A 19,155-nucleotide genomic window follows, 5' to 3' on the forward strand; every position below is an offset into this window, starting at 1 on the left:
GGAGCCGGTGAGAGGGAAGCAGAGCAGTGGCCTGCGGCGCGTGAACCGGTGGGAGGGAAGTGCCCATCATGTCATGGATGACAGGCCTTCCTCATCGACGGAAGGAAGCAACAAGACATACATAATCATCTTCTCACGCAGATGTGTGCTTGTGTCTGTCTGTATCCAGTCTCCCTCTCATCCACTTCGAGTCCTCGCTGCCTTCTGCTCCTGTGCATTCTCGCGGAAAGCCTTCAGCACTTGCAGTTGCATCCGTACCTTTCCGGCAGCGATGCGAAGCGTGGGGTGGACTCGCTGCTTCAACGCCAGCCGCAGTGCCGCCTCCTCCTTCATATCCACCACTGGCGGCGGAGGTGGAATATCCTTCTCAGCAACGCGAATCCTGCGCAGCGCAAAGCCAATGAAAAGCGGCACAACACCGAGCGCGAAGGACGTCATCCACGAGGCTAGTGAAAGAGGCACGCACTGCATGAGGGTGCCACCGTACTGCACGCTGAAGATTTGAATGGCAAGTGTCGTTCCGACGACAGCGATGAACATCGGGGCATGGCTCAGGTTGTGCCAGAAGGTCACGGTGTTGTCGAGGATGCGTGCATTGAACTCGTTACTCAGTTGCATTAAAACAAAGACGTTGAAGACTAGGGTGTGCAATTCCTCAGTGTTCCGCATAGCGAGTCCCAGCGCGCTGACGCCGCCCAAGAGCAGATACTGTTGGATAAGAATCTGGTAGAGGGACTGGCCGACAATATTCAGCCACATGCGGCGGGTAATGAGCGGGGCTGCCTTCGGCTTCGGCGGCCGCAGGAGCACCTCATCCGACGGCGTCTCCGTCGCCAGCGCCAAGGCGGCGAGCGTGTCCATGATTAGGTTCACCCACAGCAGCTGCACCGGCTTCAGCGGCGACTCGCCGTTGCGGTCCAGCAGCGCGCCAAGGAACGAGACCACCACGGCGGCTAAGTTCACAGTCATCTGAAACTGTAGAAACTTGGAGATGTTGTCATTCACATTACGGCCCCACTTCATTGCGGTCACGATCGTGCTGAAGTTGTCGTCGAGGATGACAACGTCAGAGGCGAGCTTTGCGACCGCGGTGCCGGAGTTCATCGAGAACCCGACATTGGCTCCCTTCAGCGCCGGTGCATCGTTGGTGCCGTCGCCCGTGACCGCCACCACCTCTCCACGCTCCATCAAGGCCGAGACGAGGATGCGTTTGTCAAGCGGAGATGCACGGGAGATGACCTGCAGGCGGGGCAGAATGGCATTCAGCTTGCGCGCGCTCTTCGCGAGCTCGCGGAACTGCGATCCCTCCAGCGCCAATCCCTGCTCGCCCTTCGCGGCTCCAGACCAGACCTCACCGTAGATGCCCACCTCCTTGGCAATGCTTACAGCTGTGGCTTTGTTGTCCCCAGTGATCATGCGCACAATCACACCCGCCCGACGGCACTGCTCCACAGCCCCAGGCACCTCGAGGCGCACCGGATCACGAATTCCTACGATGCCCACCAATGTCAGCCCCGACAACTGTGTATCGTCCTCCAGGAATGGTAACGAAGACGCGGCGCCACCCTCATCGCTGTCGCTGGAGCCCCGTGGTGTGGCGCTTCCAGGCGGTGACAACGGATGATCCGTGTAGGCGATGGCAAGGGTGCGTAACTGGCGGCGCGCCATAGCCATGATCGCCTCCTCCAGCCGCACGCGCACTTCGTGGGAGAGACCCACACGCTTGCCCTGCTCATCGTACGTGTGTGTGCACTCGGCTAGTATCAGTTCACTCGCTCCTTTTACGTAGTAGCGTACCACCTTCTCCGGCCGCAGCACCAGCGCCGTCGCCATCCGCTTGCGCACCGAGGTGAAGGGGTAGATGCGTAGGTCTTTAGTAAAAGTTGCTGCAGCGGCCATGACGTTGCTGCTCGCCCCTGCGTTCCCCGTAGGCCACGGCACCAGCGCGAACGGAGACGACGGTGTGTATATTGCCTCCTCATTGAGCCTCGACAACCGCTCTCTGCGCAGCTGCATCGGGTCCTCACCCAGCGCATCCACAAAGTTCAGCAGCGCCTGTTCTGTTTTGCTGCCAGTAAGCTGCACCACTGCATGCGTCGCGTTGGGCGACTCGACCAGGACCCGGGTAGACTTAGTGTTCATCGCGATGCACTCCATGAGCAACCGACGCACACCAGCAGCCTGCGCGCCGCCGAGTACCGCTGATACGTCCATAGACGTGGGCATCTGCAGCAGCGGTGACAGTGGGGACGGCGTCCCGCTGCACATCCTCTCACCCTCTCCGACAAAGGTGGACCGCTTGCGGGGTACAACATACGCGACGCCGTACGCCGTCACGCCGTCAGTCACGACCATATCATTCTGGGTTATGGTGCCGGTCTTGTCGGTGCAAATTGTGGTCGCGCTGCCCATGGTCTCACAGGCCGCCAGGTGCCGGACGAGGTTATTCTCCTTGAACATCTGCTTCATGCTGTAGGCGAGAGCAATGGTGACGGAGAGCGGCAGCCCCTCCGGCACCGCCACGACCACAATCGTCACCGCCGTCGTCAAGTTGTCGAGGTACTTCTTGTAGCCGAACGGGTGTTTGCGGTAGACAAGCGTGTCCAGAAGCTCCTTGCCACTGAGCAGCACAAACATGAGCCCAGCGGCAGCCATGCCCATGTAGCCGATGAGGTTTGCAAGCGCCTCTAACTTCTCCTGCAGCGGGGTCTCTTCCTTTGGCTCCCGAACCTGCATCGCGATGTGTCCGGCAAATGAGTGCACGCCAACCCCCATGACGAGGATCGTGCCCTCACCCTCCGTAACGTTCGACCCTGAGCGGAGCACAAAGTCGCCGTGTGCCGACTTGGCCACGTCGTCGTTCTCTCCCGTCGCGGCAGACTCGTCCACTTTCAGCGAGGTACTCCGCAGGACGAGGCCGTCTACCGTCAGCACGTCACCTGCGGCGATGTTAAGCAGGTCGCCGGAGAGCAGCTCTTTGTCCGTGATGTCTAGCGTGACGCCAGAGCGAACCACCTGCACCTTCACCGGCGGTGTAGCCTTGCTCAGCTCCTTGAACTTCTGCTCTTTCTGGTAGTTATTGATGCTGCTGACTAGAGTGATTATGGTGACAGAGAGCAGAATGGCGGTGCCCTCGATCCAGCCGTGGGCGTAGTTCACGAGCCCCGTGTCCTGATCCGGCACCGTTAGCCCCAGCACAAGCGAGATCACCGCGCTGGCGATTAGAATCTGAACCATACGGTCCTCCAGCGACTCCCAGACCATGTCCAGGAACGACATCTCCTCCGCTTCTGGAAGCTCATTTGCGGAGAACCACTCCCGACGCTGAGCCAGCGCCTCCTTGTCGGCGTTGTCGATGCCACGCGCAAGGTCTGTCTCAAGCTGTGATGCGAGTACCCTGAGCCCACCAATGTTGGCGAGCCTCTTTGAGGCTGCATGTCCGCCATCGCTGATGAGCTCACGCAGTGCCTCGGGGCTGATCGAAAACCTGCTCTCCAATGCTTCCTTGTTCGAGGTCATTAAAGAAGAGGGTGAGGGCTGACAAGTATTCCTCTCCGCCTCGAACGGCTTCGCTGCACTGCCCACGCGGCTATCGTTACCCCTGTAGGTTAGGCGTGCTTGGGTGTGTGCTTCTGAGGGGGAGGCAGCACTCGTGTTAGCAACAACCACCAGCTTGGCAGGTTGTAAGAATCCGAAAAAAGGGAAGAGAGAAGGGCGAGTAGTGGGCGAGAGCAGAGAAACACCGACCGGGCGTGGGGACAACTCGACTAAAAGGTGAGGATGATGCGTGTTTAGGGAGGCGTACACCTGTATGCGTGTGTGTGTGTGTGTATCGGTTACGTAGGCGCGTGTGTAGAAGCTCAAAGGGCTGAAAAGCACAGGAGGGCGCAAAAATAAAAATACAAAAAATTTGAACAGCAGAAATCAGAAACGAACCACAGAGAGAGAGGTGAGAGACGTGCCAGCACCGGGTGTCCACCGGTGTCTGCGCAGGTGTGCGGGCGTGCTTGTCAAGGGTGAAAAGCTACAACGAGCAAGAGGAAGCCCCGAAGAACATGAGGAAGAAAAGTGCGCCAGGAAACACAGCGCACCCTCAGCGCTTCCCTGTCGCCACCACAGTGAACAGGACTCCTTGACTGCACCGCCACAGCAATGCCACGCCCTCGCGTGCGCTTTAGGGGCAACTCAAAGGAGGAAGCAACGAAGGCCCAATGCCGGCGGAATCAGTCACAGTGCAACTTGCGTCCTAAACCTCGCCCCGTCCGCCCTTGTGCGCGCCTATGCACCTGTTTTGTTTCGTTCCTTCCGCATGGGTTTTATCGTTAAGCTTAACGCCATTGTCGGGGTGTTTTGCCATCTCACTACTCCTCCACTATCCTCTCTTCCTCTGTCTCCTCTCAAAACGCCCACAACGCCGTGGAAGCTTCGTCCTATTCACGGGAAGCGGAGGAGGAAGACGGTAAAGGCGGGGGGCAATTCAGAAGGAAAGAGCAAACCTGCATTACCGATGTGGAGCCGCACACACACACACACACAAGCGGTGTGCCTGTGAAAACGAAGGAAACAAAAGAGCCCAAGCGAGGCAGCATGAGGGAGTAAAAAAAAAAATGGAACAGGAGAAGGAGAGGGAGCGAAAAACGACCCGAGCACGAGAAGACGTAGACGGTCGATGGTAACGGGTGTTTATGACGAAAGAAGCTGCGGAACAACAGAAGTTTGGAAAGAAGAAAACAGCAAAAAAAAAAAAAAGATGGAGGAGGTGAGAAGAGGAAGTGCGCATCAGCGACGGTGGTTGTGCACATGAGGAGGAGAGCAAGAAGAACAATCATATCACAGCAAGACGAAGGAAAAAGAAATGAGTAATGTATATATGTATATACACATACATACATATATACACATGCATATATATATATAATAGAAGCGAGGGACGTATGCAACATGAGCCAAGGAGGCAAAGAAGTAACGAATGGGGCGGGGCAGAATAGCAAAAAATGTTAAATGCAGGGAGGGAAGGGTGCAGGAGTACGCAGCAGCGCGTGGCGCAGCGACGAGAGTGATTCGAGTAAATGAAGAGAAGCTACAAAGAGAGACACACACACATGTGTAGAAGCACCCGCTACACGCCAGAACACGAAGAAAATAAAAAAAAGATCCCCTCTATGTGCATCGATACACCAGCGCACTGTGGATCGGGTGGGTGTCCGTGCATGAGCCTTGGCATGACTCGTGACCAGCGCAGATTTCTCATCATTCCTTTCGCTATTATACCTCGCGCCCCCCCCCCGCATAGAATCTCTAGGCATCCTCGTCCACCGTGCGGTACTTCTGTGGGTGGGTGTGTGGATGGGCGTTGGTGCTCCCCGAACCCTTTCGCCGCGTTCGCTCGCACCGACAGCATAGCTAACAGGAGAGAGCGAACGCAGCGAGACAAAAAAACTACAAAAAAGAGGGGTGAACGAGGAGCACCAACGCCCATCCACACACCCACCCTCACCCACACAGCAGCAGCGGCAGCAATAGCCGAGAGGGAGAAAGGGGGGAAGAGGTAAGGGAACGAGAGGAAAAGAGGCGAGAGCGCGCCACAGAAGACAGTTGAAAGAAAGGTGAAAACAAGCGGAAGAAGGAAGAACCACGAGAATGGCGCGTGAGAGGGCGGGGGTGAGGGGAGGAAATGGGGACGTAAGCGACATACAGACACAGAACAGCACGTGAATAGAAAGGAGGGAAGAGTGAAGGAAGGTAGAGGACCGGGAAGATGGGCAAACTTCTTGTGCACGCGCAGTTGACCACTCTTGCATGTGAGCGAGGGGTCAGAGGCAATCCTACGCATACCACACACTAACGCACGTGTACACCAGACATTAGTTAGCCTTCATTTTCTTTCGCAGCATCCCTCTTGGCTCTGTTCTTCGCCTGGAAACTTGGTGCGGCACCCTTCGTCACCGGTCTCTCCTTTGCCGTAGGTTGCCTCTCCAATAGAGGGGGCTTCGGTGCTCCTTTCGCCTCAGCGGGGGCTTCCAGCTTCACCACCGGTGCCCGAGATGTCGAGACGCCTGTCCCAGACTTCGTTGCGACAGCGGGGGTGCCGCTCATTTTCTCACCCTCCGGCGCCGCCGCATCGGTGGGGACATCCTTCTCGATGCTCCCACAGAGGCTGCACACGCTCTGGAAGTCGCTACCCGTGCCCTGTGACTCGAGTGTCTCCTCGCCCTCCGCTTTGACGTCCGCCTCTGTATCCTCCTCCTCCGACGACGACGACACCTCCGCATTTGGCCTCGCGCTGGCCACGCCCGTGTTCGGATCCGCGTGAGAACCCGCGGCGCCTCGGTGTTTCCGCTCCGACTCCTCCTGCCTCTTCCGCCTTGCTGCCGAGGAGGCAGCTTTGGCGGCGGCGGCCTGCTTCTCCTCCTTCAAGAAGGAGTGCATCGTCAGTCGCTCTATCATCGACAGCTGCACGCCGGTGGCATTAATTGTTTCCTCTATGCTAAGATGTGCTGCCGCTGCGATCCTCTCGGCATCCTTATCGGCATTGGCGCGCTTCTTGAGAGTCTTGGCGGAGGTCTGATCGCCAATCACCTCGAGGTGGTCCTCTGTTCCCGGCGGCGCCCACACATAGCCGCACATTGCGGCATTCTTAAATATGTCCTTGCAGTACATGCGCTTTGCCTTCTCAGGGCTCATCCCCTTTAGCGCCGCCCACTCGTCGTATCGCATCTGGTCAAACCCCGCCTTGAGTGGGCGAGAGCGCAGCCACTTGTACTTGCCTGAGCGTGCACCGGGGGTCTTCTGGAAGTCACTGAGATCGCCCACATGTGCCTGCTTGTAGAGAGCGTAGAAGTGCGCGCGCAGAGATTCGGGGAGTCGGTATCCGCCCTTTGGAAGATTCCGGATAATCCTAACACCGTCGTGGAAGGCGGCCCATCGATCCTCGCTGGCCGGAGCACCCCAAACAAATGAGCAGTGCTTGCGAATCTGCAAGTCTAACAGGTCAATGTACCTGTCACGCGCCTTCTCACGGGTCATCCCCCGACACTTGCGCCAGCCGTACACCTTCCAGTACCTTTCCCAGTCCCGCAGCATGCTCGGCTGCTTCACGTCCTTCTCACCGATGTCGCCCTCCGTCGCCTGCTTAAAGAGGGAGTAGAACTGCAGCCTCACTATGTCAGAGATGGGAATAACACCCTGTATGGGCAGCTTTCGGACGTATGCATCTGCCTCCTTGAAGGCCTGTTCATAAGGATAATCTGGGGCATCGAAGTCAACCGGGTACACGATGGACTCGGCGTCGCACACCACCTTCAACTCCGGCTTCGCCCGCCGCCCAAAGAACCTCGCGAACATATTGTGCGCAGCCAGTGATAGTAGTGGGTGCCTGTGCAGGGGAAAGTACGGTTTTTGAGCAGCCGACAACAGAAGGTCATCAGTGCGCGACCTGCGCGCGTTAGTTCGCCTTTTTCCACCTCGTTGTCTTCTTTTTATTCAGCTCACCTTCGCGTCCCTCGCCTCGGCACTCGCTGCTCTTACGACTTTGCCGTGGTGAAAACTGAGCGTAGCGCAAAACTAAAATGAATGTGCGTGAGAGAGTGAGAGTAAGAGCGAGAGAGCCCGCGAAAAAAAGGCAGCAAAATGCTGGGACGTGCGGAGGGGGGAGGGAAAGGGAGAGTAGAACCGATGGGCAGGAAAGAATGCAGTGGTGTGTGTGTGTGTGTGTGTGTGTGTGTGTGTGTGTGTGTGTGTGTCGGAGGGAGTCGGTGGGTGAGTGTAGGTAATGATATATAGGTACGTAAGGCAAAAAGTGAATCAGAGGAAAAGAGGGGAAAGACGGTGGAAGATCGCGTGGGTCCATGAAGGTGTGCTGGCGCCTGCAAGTGAGTTACACAAACCGGAACACCGTGTGCACAGAAACATTTGTATGCACTGGCGCAAAGCCTAGCGCCGAGCATACACAGCGCCGCCACAGGCTGTGATGGTGAGCTACTAGGAAGGAAATACATGAAAGAGTGTGCCAGCCCTCCCTTGCTCGCTTGCTGCGTGATATATAAACTTTGGTGTGATAGTCACGATACCCGTGCGCGCCAAGAAGAACACACACACACACAATTGTACGTGTGCATCCACCGCCTTGTGACACCAGTAGAGCTACCACACACAGAGAGTACGTAAGCGGCCATACCGCCCATTCATCATCGGTAACGAGAGAGAGAGAAAAGGGGGTAGCAGAAACACTCTCCACTTGTGAATGATTAAGTGATGCAGAGGGGGAGAGAGGAATGGGGGTGTGCAGAGCAAAAGAGCTGGGGATCGGAGGCGGAAACTGCCGATAACTCGCGAGAGGTACAAGAGAGCAACGAGAGTCAATTATGGAGTCGTCGCTCTCGTTGGCAGTTCTTCGTCGCTTTCCCCGATCAGCCAAATAAGTGCTCAGAGCTTGCTTTGCACCTTCGCACCGGACCTCCACTGAACTCCCCGAGATCTGAGCACCGTGGCAAGAAGCTTCACGTACGCCGCCTTGGCGTCCTGCGAGCTCATGCCCTTGCAACTGTTCCACGCATCCCACTTGGCGCGCGCCTCGACCTGCACGGCCCACGGCTGGGCGCCCTTCACGTCACCCTCCGTCCCCTGCTTGTATAGGGAGTAGAACTTGAGCTTGGAGCCGTTGTCCAGCTGCACCGGACCGTCCTTGGGCAGGGAGCGCACGTACAGCACAGCAGCGTCGAAGTCAGAGTCAGACATTGTGCATCTCACAGCTTCGGTTCTACTTTCCTCTCTTGGCGCTCTGAATGCTGAAGAAAGACACACACACACACACACACGCCACAGAAATATGGCGTCACGAAGAAGTTTGTAAGACAGAGAGGGGGGATATGTGGAGCTGAAGGGAAAAAAGATGGTTGACAGTGCAGCGGTATCACGTGGTGGGCAAAGCGGCAATACAAGAAGGCTGTGCTCTTGGCTGTGAAGGAGTGCGTAATGAGGCGATCGAGAGAGGGAGGAGAGAGAGAGAAAGGATGCGAAGAGAAGACGATGATGGAGTGCAGGGGAAACGGGCCAAGGCAGATATTGACGGCAGCGGTGGGTGTATCGTGGATCGCGCGAAGAACCGCCACGGAAAAAGGGGGCGTGCGCACAAAAGCGGCAGGTGAAACAAACAAACAAAGGGAAAACGAAAAAAAAAAACAAAGTGAGCGAAGGGGAAAGAGCAGTACGAGTGCCGCCTCGTTTCTCTTTTTCGTTTTTCGTCTTCTCCCCTTACACCTCACCGTCGTATCCTCTCAGGACGACTCATCTCTCTCTCTCTCTCGGATTATTCTAAATAGCTTTACGCGCTCACACGGTAAATGAAAAGGCCTACAAGGGCCTTTTGCGGTTAACTCGCTCACGCATGTGGCATTCACACGAAGAGTGAAAGTCACATGCGCCGTCTTGGTCTACAGTGTTTGTCTCACCAGTGAACCACATAGCCTGCCCCTGTTTTCCCTTCCAGCAACACAGTTGACTAGGAAGAAGCATAGAAACCTTAAGTAGGCGAGGCGTGTTCTAAGCGAGCACACATGTTTCGTTCTGGCGTGTTTCTTTCCCCTCTTCTCACCGTTAATCGCATAATGGATGGTGTCAAGCCACCCCGCAGTGAGGCGCTTGTATGGATGTAGACGTGTAGGACAATATGGGAGGGAGAGGAGATAGGTACCTAGCGCGCACCTCGCAAAGCCGTTAGTAGGAAAGTGAGAAACGGTTTGGCGCAGACACAGCTGAGAGGATCTACCTCCCCCTCGTTGATACTTTGACAACACACCTGCAAGCCTACCCCGCCGCCATCTGTTGCTTTACCCTCACTTACCCCAACGCTTGCGCTGCACAGACGTCGTAGGAAAACCACAGAGATGCAGGTGAAGTGGTACACACACTCGTACAGAGAGGAAGAAAGGCGGACAGACAGGCACGCAGTGTCAACGCAAAGGGTGGGGTGGGAAGAGCTGAAATCGCATGAAAAGAACGAAAGCAACGGAGACTTCACGTAGGAAGAAGCGCTGATGAGGAGAACGATGAAAAAAAAAAAAAAAACGCTGAACATGAAGACAATAGAGGCGCTCGTGCAGCCCACACGGAGGTGGGAAAGGAGGGGGGACTCAAAAAAAAAAAGAACAAAGTAAAGTGTAAAAAAAAAAAACAAGAGGATGGGAGAAAATCGAGGAAAAACGACACCAGGTGGAATAGTGGAGAGGGGGGCAGGCGAGAGTGTGCAGCAGGCAGCACAAGAAGCAGTACACGCACACATACACGCCTGCATAGGGCACTCATTGAATAAACATGCGTGGCGCTACGGCAAGCGGGGGTGTGGAAGGTCACAAATTAGTGTGGCTGGACTCTGACAACGACACTGGCGATAACGCCACTGTCGGCATGGAGAGAGGAAAGGGGTAGAAGAAAGGCGTCCGTGGAAAAATGAAGAAACAGAGGGGGCTTCTCATACGTCTTCAAGAAACCCCAATAGACCTCGACGGAGGCACATCAATCCTACGTAGGGAAGCCTCAACAGGCAAATTTCCGGGTCACTGGAGAGGCATCTTGCTAACAGCGACACGGGGTGGGGGTCTTTTCAGTGTATACCTGCCCCGCACACCCGTGCTCAGACTTCTCCTCTGTTTTCTCCTCCTCTGGTCTTATGCGCAGCACCCCAACACCGGTCAGCACATTTTTGGAGCCGCACTCGTAAATTACCTCCTTCGTCCGCTCCTCCACATTGCAGCGCCAGAGGTGGCCGTGGTCCGTGACGTACATATACTGACGCAGTGTGCCTTTAAAGATCTCGGGCAGTTCCATGCAGTTCTCGAGGCTTGCTGCCCACGCGAGCCCGATTGGCTCATTGAAACCGCCCAAAAACAGCTCCATCTCCCCGAGGTGCGGCTTCCAGGAACGGGGATCGTAGGTGACGGGAGCGCGGTTCAGTGAGCTGCCACCCTCTTTGGCATCACCGCGGTTCGTCCAGTACAGGTAATTCTCCTTCGAGTCCAGCAGCAGATCGATGGGCTCCGTCAGGTGGTCGAGCAGCGTCACAACCGTCGTCGGGTCGATCACACCCTCAGAGGCGGACGTTTTCGCGGCTATGACGGAGGGTAGGTGGCGGCGCTTGTAGTAGTACGGGGCCGCGAGAATGCGGCCTTTGCTTCCCTTGGACGGCCCCTTTGCGGTAAAGAAGATCAGGTTGTGAACTTCGTCCAGGGCAATACCAACGCAAAAGCGGCACTTGTCCTCGTCGCTGTTCGGCTCCACCGGTGAAGCGTACGCCTCCTCCTCGCTCATCCCGTTCGCGAGGGCCGCCAGCGTGTCTAAAGACAAGAGCGGCACCACCTCTTTCGTCTTCACGTTGTACTTCTTCACGCAGTGCCCCTCTCGGTCGCAGAAGAAGACGGAGCATCCGTCGCTGGAGACCGCCACCTGCTTTATGGTGGTGATGAGCGGAAGGTGTCCCGGGGCATGGAATGTCGCCATGCTACGAATGAGGTGTCGCGGCGCCTTCACCTCCACCAGCTCCACCGCTGAATTATTGCCAAAGAGCGGGGCACGCACGAGGAAGCCATCGGCATCGTGCCAGTCTGCGCCATCTTTTTCCTCAGGGCACGGCTTCATTGCTCCCATATTGCCCCACCACACAACGATGTCATCGGGGTTATTCGACGTGTTGTACGCGCTGAGGTCAAGTCCAATACCGTCGGGGCACACGCAGCCGGTGGTGAAGAGCGTCTTCTTCCCCGACCCGTCTCCGCGCACCATATTGACAGTGTTATCGACAATGTCAAGGAATACGATAATGTCCTCGCTGGCCATTTCTTGGTCTTACGCGTGAGAATGGTGTGTGCGTATGTGTGTGTGTGTGTGGGGGGGGTGTCTAAGAGCCCACAGCTCGGTGCTTAGACAGTAAGCGGAGACGAATCTGGAGGAATGTCGCGGAGGGAGAACCCAGCGGAGAGGGAACAGAGAACTAAACCTGCACTTGATGCGTTGCAGCTTCTTGATTGATTACTCTAGTGAGCCTACGCACGAACAGATGATAAATCTGCCCGTTTAGGTTGTGAAGCACAGACACGATACATGTGTAATGATGCACATCAGCATCATCCGGACAACACGAAAGGGGGTGAGACAAACAAACAAAAAAAAGAGCAGAAAAATGGAGAACGGGGGGGAGACATTGTGCGATGTTTCAAAAAAGGGAAGGGCACGCGGAATGACACACAGAGAGGCCGTGGAAGAGAATTGTGCGCGCTATTTCGCTGCTAACACAAATAGCTGACAGCGCTGTGACAACGACAGGGACACCACCGCAACGCAAGAGAAATGGCTACCCATAGCACTTCCTCTTTTTCCCTCTCACGTTCCTTGGAGACTGGGGACACCTCAGCGTGGCATCGCGGCCCAGTACCCCACTCTGTGTGGGAAAGCCAAGCAGTCCCTATCCCTACCAGCGCCGAACAACCGCCGGTTTCAACGGCCCACGACGCAGCGAGGCCAGGGCGTTGCATCGCTGCTGATGCCGGCGGTGTGGCGCCGGGACGCCCCGCGACAACGCGCACGTCTGCACCACCAACGTGGTGGGCAGAGTGCCATCGCGAGCCGAACGTGTCTCGCCTGCCCTCGCCGCCTGGCGACGCGGGCGGGAGACGAGCAGGGGCCGGTCCACTGCCACAACGCGCGCCCAGTGTCGCTTCGCACCACGCGATGGACATTGAGAGGCCGGGTGGAGCGGAGTTCGACCTATGCGGAATGGCAGCGTATGGAGACGTTGAGGGAAGAAAAGCAAAAAAAAGAGTGTCTTCCGTGTGCTGATGCGGACTCCTCGGAGAGTTTTCCATCTCTCTCTTTCTCTCTTCACTCTCTGTGCCGATGGTGAATGTGGAGGTGGGCGTGGGTGTGGGTACCTTTTTTTTGGGCCTCTGTGAGCGTGTAGATGGGCGTTTTGCTGTTCAGGGAGAGCAACAAGCCGGAAAGAAAGAAGCGACGCGTAAGCTCATTCTATTCGACGAGGCATCCATCGCTGCAGCAGTGCCGCACACTAGAAAAAGGGAGGACGAAGAATCCGTAAATAGACGTGAGAAGTTCATACAACGCAAAGAACAAAGAGAAAGAGGCGGAGGAGGGGAACAGCGAGGCCGCACACACGAGCACACACGAAAACATAAAGAGGAGAGAAAAGCTCCAAGGGATGGCCTTCGATGTATATATACGAAAGAAGAGAGGAGTGAAGACAGACAGTGAAGAAGGGGGAGGGTGGAGAGAGTGGAGAAGCACTGCAGCGCTTTGCGAGAGAAAGAAAAGAGGCAGAGAAAGCGGCCAATGGACACGCCTTGAGTAAGCGCAGGCATCTCTCTGTGACCCTCCCTCTCCCCCGTCCTCCTTTCCACTCGTGCACCAACACAGGCCGAGACTGAGGCACCCCAAACATCGTCCTGGGATCCCAGTTTCCCCAGGCAGCGGGGAGAGGGGCTTCTACAGAAAGCTTCCGCCAAACCCCATGTCTCCCTTCCTCACCTCGTGCTCCGCAGCGCAGCTCATGCTGCTCTCCCCCTTTAATGCCGGGTATGCGCTGCCGCACAGTCTAACACCACCGAAAAGCACACGCAGGCACTGCTGTATGCGGCATTGTTTAGATGGAAGCCTTGGGCATAGGCTTGGTGACATGTGCGGTTTCCTGCGCATCCATTCAGTGGCTGGTGCAAACCGCTCGCGCGCATGTCCGCGTTGCCTCCTTGCCTCAAAAAGCTACGCAGGGTTCCACGGGTGGCCCTTCTCGGAGGTAACTTCGACCAGAAGCTTCACGTACGCCGCCTTGGCGTCCTGCGAGCTCATGCCCTTGCAACTGTTCCACGCATCCCACTTGGCGCGCGCCTCGACCTGCACGGCCCACGGCTGGGCGCCCTTCACGTCACCCTCCGTCCCCTGCTTGTATAGGGAGTAGAACTTGAGCTTGGAGCCGTTGTCCAGCTGCACCGGACCGTCCTTGGGCAGGGAGCGCACGTACAGCACAGCAGCGTCGAAGTCAGAGTCAGACATTGTGCAGGCGCTGTGTGGCAGGGGGGGAGAAGAAGTGGGTTAGGGTATTATTTTCGAGTAGGTTGTTAAGGGGGCTAATGAGGTTGGTAGAAGAAAAGTTGAGGATCTTCGTGAAGGAGTATACGCACACACACACACACACACACACACAGGTTGATGAGTGCATATAGCAGCAGGGGTAGGAACGGCAAATGCACGCGCCAAAGCGAAGGGATAACGAGAAGGAAAAGAAATGCAGATGAAGAAAGCGAGAGCAGCAGAATGGCAATGCACATGCATCGAGAGAGTGTGTGTTTGCGTGTGAAAGTGAAAGTCATTGAGTACAGTTTAGGTGCGTATGCACACCAGGCACGTGTACAGCAGAGAGAAGGAGGGAAGAAGGAAGCAGGACGAGGAAGGATCAAGGAGTACAAAGCCAAGAAGCACATGCACATTTTTGTTTCGTGTACTGCTTACCTCTGTGTGTATGTGTCTGTCGCATGCGCCTTCACCACCACCACCACCGAAGTACTGCATTGCATATTCCTCCTGCCCTTGCCTGTCGCCTTCTGTGTTTGCCTTTTTGTGTGTTTCCGTCGTTTCTGCCAGCTGCTGAGCACCATCTCTCAGCACGGAAATACATCACGCGTGCACGTGCGCGTGATGTACACAGAAAGAGAGAGAGAGAGGCCCCCTCTTCCTCACACAGCCATGGAACAGACATCCACTTCAGCTCCGAGACACAAAGAAAGTAAGAGAAAAAAAGCAGAAGGAAAGGCAAGAGGGAGGGAGAGAGAGGGAGACGCGGCGTCTCACAGAACGATCATCGACAAGGGGAGATCGACACACGTGAAACGGGGAAAAAAAGATTGCGTCGCACCGTCAAATACAGACAACCGCGAGAGGCTGCGTTTTCACTTCTTCGCCCCCTTCGCTGCCACGCGCCCTCACTCTCCAAATCCATCGGCCCTTCTGGGTATTGTGGAGCGGCTCTTGGGTTTCTTTTTTGTTTGTTTGTTTCATGCACGGTATTCCCTCTCGCGCACCCTTTGCTTGCGTGTTCCCACAGACTTCTCCGATGAAGGGCGAGTAGCGACGAGGACAAGAAAGTAGGGGGAATGTGCAAAGAGGCGAGTAAGGCAGTCATGCCTCAGCTCAGTCGATCCTCACCTCACTACCATAGAAAGTCGCACAGTCTTGGGGAAGGCGCCCGCTCCAGCTCTACAGGGATCTCCGGCACGAGACAGCCGGCGGATAGCAGCACCATCACAGGTGGCGACGAGGGGCTTTCTCTGGTGGTTCTGATGCAACCGGACGTGACTCTGCAGCCGTCACGGCAGATTAGCTGGAAGACGCGTAATCCACCGAAACGCAGTCGGAAGAATCAGACATCGGTGACAATTTTAGAAAACAGGAAACTCATGTCGGTGCTGCGAGTGTGCACATCGGACGACTAGGGGGGTTGGTGGATGGACTTTTGAGCTCTCGTGCTTTTCTGCGGAGCCCCAAGAGATGAAAAATCCTCAGACGCCAACGCACGGAAATGAGCAAAGAGAGAGAAGGCAAAGACAAAGGCGAGGGAGGAGAATGACAAGAGACAGTGCAGGAGAACGAGCCACGTACGATATGCTCTTGTGGGAACGAGCAACGTGAAGTCAAGAAACATGGTATTCAGTATTGCCGGAGAGGAGGAAGAGAGCACAGCGCGTCACAGAGATGCCTGTAACGGCACACACAAGATATACCCGTTCTCATGCCACCTCAGAAATGAGTACAGTGCGCAAGGGAAACGCATGCACCAGGGTGAATTGGCGACTCCAAAACTCTGATCCAACGTGTGGGTAGCTGTGCACTCTTTCTCTCCTACGCTGCCACGATCGCGATGGCTCCAGTGACCTTGCGCACACACACTGGCTCCCTCTTCAGAAAAACTCTCACTTTCTCCGTGGGTAGTGCCACACCACGTCGATGGTCATATCAGTAACAACTGGAGGTGTGAAAAGGGGAAGGGGGACAGAGGAAAGAAAAGAGAAGGGGGAAAAAGAGTCACCTGGATCACTACAGCGAATCCCTGTCTCATTCGTTTGATGGCAGTACTGGAGACTCGAGTCTGACAGCACTGCCTTGCTGTCTCCTCTTCCTCCTCTCCTTCGTTCGGATGCCACACGCCAGTCCATATTATTTCTGGTCTTCACAGCACGTGACGAAATCATCGATCCGGCGCATCACCCCCAATCACAACGAATACTCCAACAACAGCGCATCACGCTGGCAACGGTGCCACATAGCAACCACGACATCACCACTGACAGACCTACACAGAGGACGCAAAACACGCAGCAAGAAAAAGAGCAAATTAACAGAGTGAGCGGGAGAGAGGCATCCCCTGCCAATGGCATGTCACCTGATGCGTACTCACATCGAATCCCGCGTGCGTGCGTGTGTGCGTCTCAAGTGAAAGACAAGCTTGGAAAGTCGTCAAGTTGCATACGTGAGCGCACGCCTACTGCCTGAGCTTCTTCTTTTCCTTCTTCTCTGACCCCTTCGCGATGCGTCCATTGCTCTTCTCGCCAAGCGACGCGCAGTCCCCCATGAGCTCCTCCATCTCCTTTGCAGCCTTCTCAAAGCGCCGCTTTATGACAACGTCCGGCTCAAACCGCTGCATCCACGCCTGCACCACACCTGCCACCTCGTCTGCGCACTTCGCGGAGAATATGTCCTCATGGCTCTCCGCTGTCTTGATGGCAGCCACCCTTCGTAGACCAAAGAACTCCTTGTGAATTTCAACGTCCGTAATGGATTGCTTTATCGGAACAATAAGCTGAAGAGGGTGGTGCACTTGAGCGAGGTGTCGCACGGGCACATAGCGGTGCTCATCTCGCACCAGGCCTTTTTCCCGGAAGAGAGAGGCAGAGGAGAAGAGGTGATCCTCGTAGAGAGACTTGTCCGCGGCTGCCGGGTACGGCAGCGTCGTCTCCAAGCCATTCCTCAACGTTTCAATGGCGAAAGAGAGCTCGGCATGTGGCACGTTGACGTCATCCCTCGCCTTTGCAATCTCCTCCCGCTGCTTTGTGTTGCGCACGAGCTGCTCCGTCACCAGTGGGGTGTCTAGCAACAGCAAGGACCCAATGCGGTGTGGATACGCAGTCGACGCAGCCATGCGAGCCGCCACCAAGGCGCCGTAAGAGTGCGCCAGTACATGACTCCATTGCACATCCATCGCATCCAGCACGGCACACACGTGGCGGCACGACTGCTCCATCACGTTGACTTCGCCAATGGACACCAGCAGCGGGACGTAGACGGCGCCGTAGTCCCACGCAAGCGAGGAGAGCATTGCTTCGTACTTCTTTGAGGCCTCCTGACACGCATCTAGCACGGCTGTAGCAGACTGCCCCAATCGAGCGATACTGTGGTCGAGAATAACGAGAGGGCGTGGGCCGAGTTGATCGCCATAGTAGAGCACCGTTGTCGGCATGCTCGACCGACCCTCAGCGTCGTTCACAGCGTGCAGCTGCCAGGGCTTGAAGGTCAGCATGCGCCACCCCTTTGTTGAACCTATCTTCCGCCCTGCACCATCTGCTGGTGATGACGGTGGTGGTGGTGGTGGTGGCGGCGTTACTCCATCCATGCTTCCTCTCTCAGTCGAATTACTTCCGGATAAGGATGCAGTTGCTGGTGGCTTGGAAGCTTTGGCGGCCGATGCCGTCGCCGCACCACTGGAAGCAACCCCGGCAGCCGCGCACCTTCTCCACCTTACTGAGCGCATTACTAGCAGCTGTTGCTTTTTTCGAAAAATAAAGCAGTGTGGCAGCGCTCACAAGCGTTTCCTTTAGTCTTGTGAAACGGTTGATCCTGTGGAAACTTGCTACATAGCAAAGAAGCGACCGAATCGCACACGTGTCAGTGTCCTCCTCGTGCCGGTGTCGACGGGCGTCGAAAGGTCGTAGCAGTCGATACGGGGTACTGAAGTAGTGCGTCAGTGGACCGAAAAGGGAAAAAGTATGGGGACAGAGAGGAAGAGAGAAAGAAGCAGAATGTCACTGAGTGCACGAAGCTGTAAAGAGGAGAAAACTGAAGTGTGTTTGCTACACATTCACCAACATAGGGAGGGGGAAGCCCGTGTGCTGAATTTATGGAATTTAGCCTCTATCGTCATACGCACACAAGCACACGAATTTGTGTGCATGGAGCTTGTCAGTGTGATTCGAGAACCAGCTGTGGTACAGAAGCTCAGTCCTTTGTTGCCCGTGCTCTCTCGCATGCTAGCCGCTGCTGACCCCCTCACGGAGACAGGATGAAAACAAATGCTGTACGATGGCGGTTGCTGCTGCATGTGGTGGTCGTTGTTTTCCTCGCTTCTGCTTTGTTGTGCGCATCGTCTTCGCAAGCTGCCCCTCACTGCACTTGTCACTCTTGTCCTCCTCATTCTCTTCCTGTTCATTTCCTATTGCTTTCATGATGCAGCGAAGATGAGATGAAGCACAAGGAAGATGAGAAGAAGAAAAAAAACGGCAGGCAACAGAAAAAAGACGCCCTGTTGACCTCGCGCTCCTCTCCCTTCCCATAAATCACGACAATCCTGAACTCCCCCTCCCCCTTATCAGCCTCCTCTATTCCCTTCGCACCCGCACACGCAGTGAAAGTGAGAAAGAAACACATGAGCGCCACGTGTAAATTAAAACACTTGTGCGTGTGCAAAGAATGGACGCAGGATTTCCTTCGTTTTTACGTCTCCATACGCTGCCATTCCGCATAGGTCGAACTCCGCTCCACCCGGCCTCTCAATGTCCATCGCGTGGTGCGAAGCGACACTGGGCGCGCGTTGTGGCAATGGACCGGCCCCTGCTCGTCTCCCGCCCGCGTCGCCAGGCGGCGAGGGCAGGCGAGACACGTTCGGCTCGCGATGGCACTCTGCCCACCACGTTGGTGGTGCAGACGTGCGCGTTGTCGCGGGGCGTCCCGGCGCCATGCTGAGGTGTTCCTCGTTATCAGGGAATGAACCTAAGAGAAGAAACCAAAGGTGGAGACAAGTCCAGCAATGAATCAGCAACAGCAGGAACACTAAAAGAGAGGCAAGAGAGGTGGTGGAAGAAGCAAACAAGCCTCTGTCTATATCTAGTG

The 19,155-nt window shown here is 55.8% G+C and overlaps 6 protein-coding genes across 6 annotated transcripts; all 6 read right to left on the reverse strand.

Annotated features, from left to right (window-relative positions):
- Positions 1–177: 177 nt before the first annotated feature.
- Positions 178–3,519, reverse strand: LBRM_17_0590 (putative P-type ATPase; the record flags this gene model as incomplete). Its single annotated transcript, XM_001563776.1, has 1 exon — positions 178–3,519. One exon carries the CDS (start codon positions 3,517–3,519, stop codon positions 178–180), a length of 3,342 nt encoding a protein of 1,113 aa, XP_001563826.1.
- A 2,349-nt stretch (positions 3,520–5,868) lies between these two features.
- On the reverse strand, positions 5,869–7,344 carry LBRM_17_0600 (hypothetical protein, unknown function; the record flags this gene model as incomplete). Its single annotated transcript, XM_001563777.1, has 1 exon — positions 5,869–7,344. One exon carries the CDS (start codon positions 7,342–7,344, stop codon positions 5,869–5,871), a length of 1,476 nt encoding a protein of 491 aa, XP_001563827.1.
- Positions 7,345–8,424: 1,080 nt separating this feature from the next.
- LBRM_17_0610 (conserved hypothetical protein) lies at positions 8,425–8,736 on the reverse strand (the record flags this gene model as incomplete). Its single annotated transcript, XM_001563778.1, has 1 exon — positions 8,425–8,736. The coding sequence occupies one exon, from the start codon at positions 8,734–8,736 to the stop codon at positions 8,425–8,427; it is 312 nt and encodes a 103-aa protein (XP_001563828.1).
- Positions 8,737–10,572: 1,836 nt separating this feature from the next.
- Positions 10,573–11,829, reverse strand: LBRM_17_0620 (hypothetical protein, unknown function; the record flags this gene model as incomplete). The annotated part of the gene is made up of 1 exon (XM_001563779.1): positions 10,573–11,829. The coding sequence occupies one exon, from the start codon at positions 11,827–11,829 to the stop codon at positions 10,573–10,575; it is 1,257 nt and encodes a 418-aa protein (XP_001563829.1).
- A 1,932-nt stretch (positions 11,830–13,761) lies between these two features.
- LBRM_17_0630 (conserved hypothetical protein) lies at positions 13,762–14,052 on the reverse strand (the record flags this gene model as incomplete). Its single annotated transcript, XM_001563780.1, has 1 exon — positions 13,762–14,052. One exon carries the CDS (start codon positions 14,050–14,052, stop codon positions 13,762–13,764), a length of 291 nt encoding a protein of 96 aa, XP_001563830.1.
- A 2,482-nt stretch (positions 14,053–16,534) lies between these two features.
- Positions 16,535–17,569, reverse strand: LBRM_17_0640 (conserved hypothetical protein; the record flags this gene model as incomplete). Its single annotated transcript, XM_001563781.1, has 1 exon — positions 16,535–17,569. The coding sequence occupies one exon, from the start codon at positions 17,567–17,569 to the stop codon at positions 16,535–16,537; it is 1,035 nt and encodes a 344-aa protein (XP_001563831.1).
- Positions 17,570–19,155: the final 1,586 nt, after the last annotated feature.

Source organism: Leishmania braziliensis, chromosome 17 (genome assembly GCF_000002845.2).
Source record: "Leishmania braziliensis MHOM/BR/75/M2904 complete genome, chromosome 17".
Lineage (NCBI taxonomy): Eukaryota > Euglenozoa > Kinetoplastea > Trypanosomatida > Trypanosomatidae > Leishmania > Leishmania braziliensis.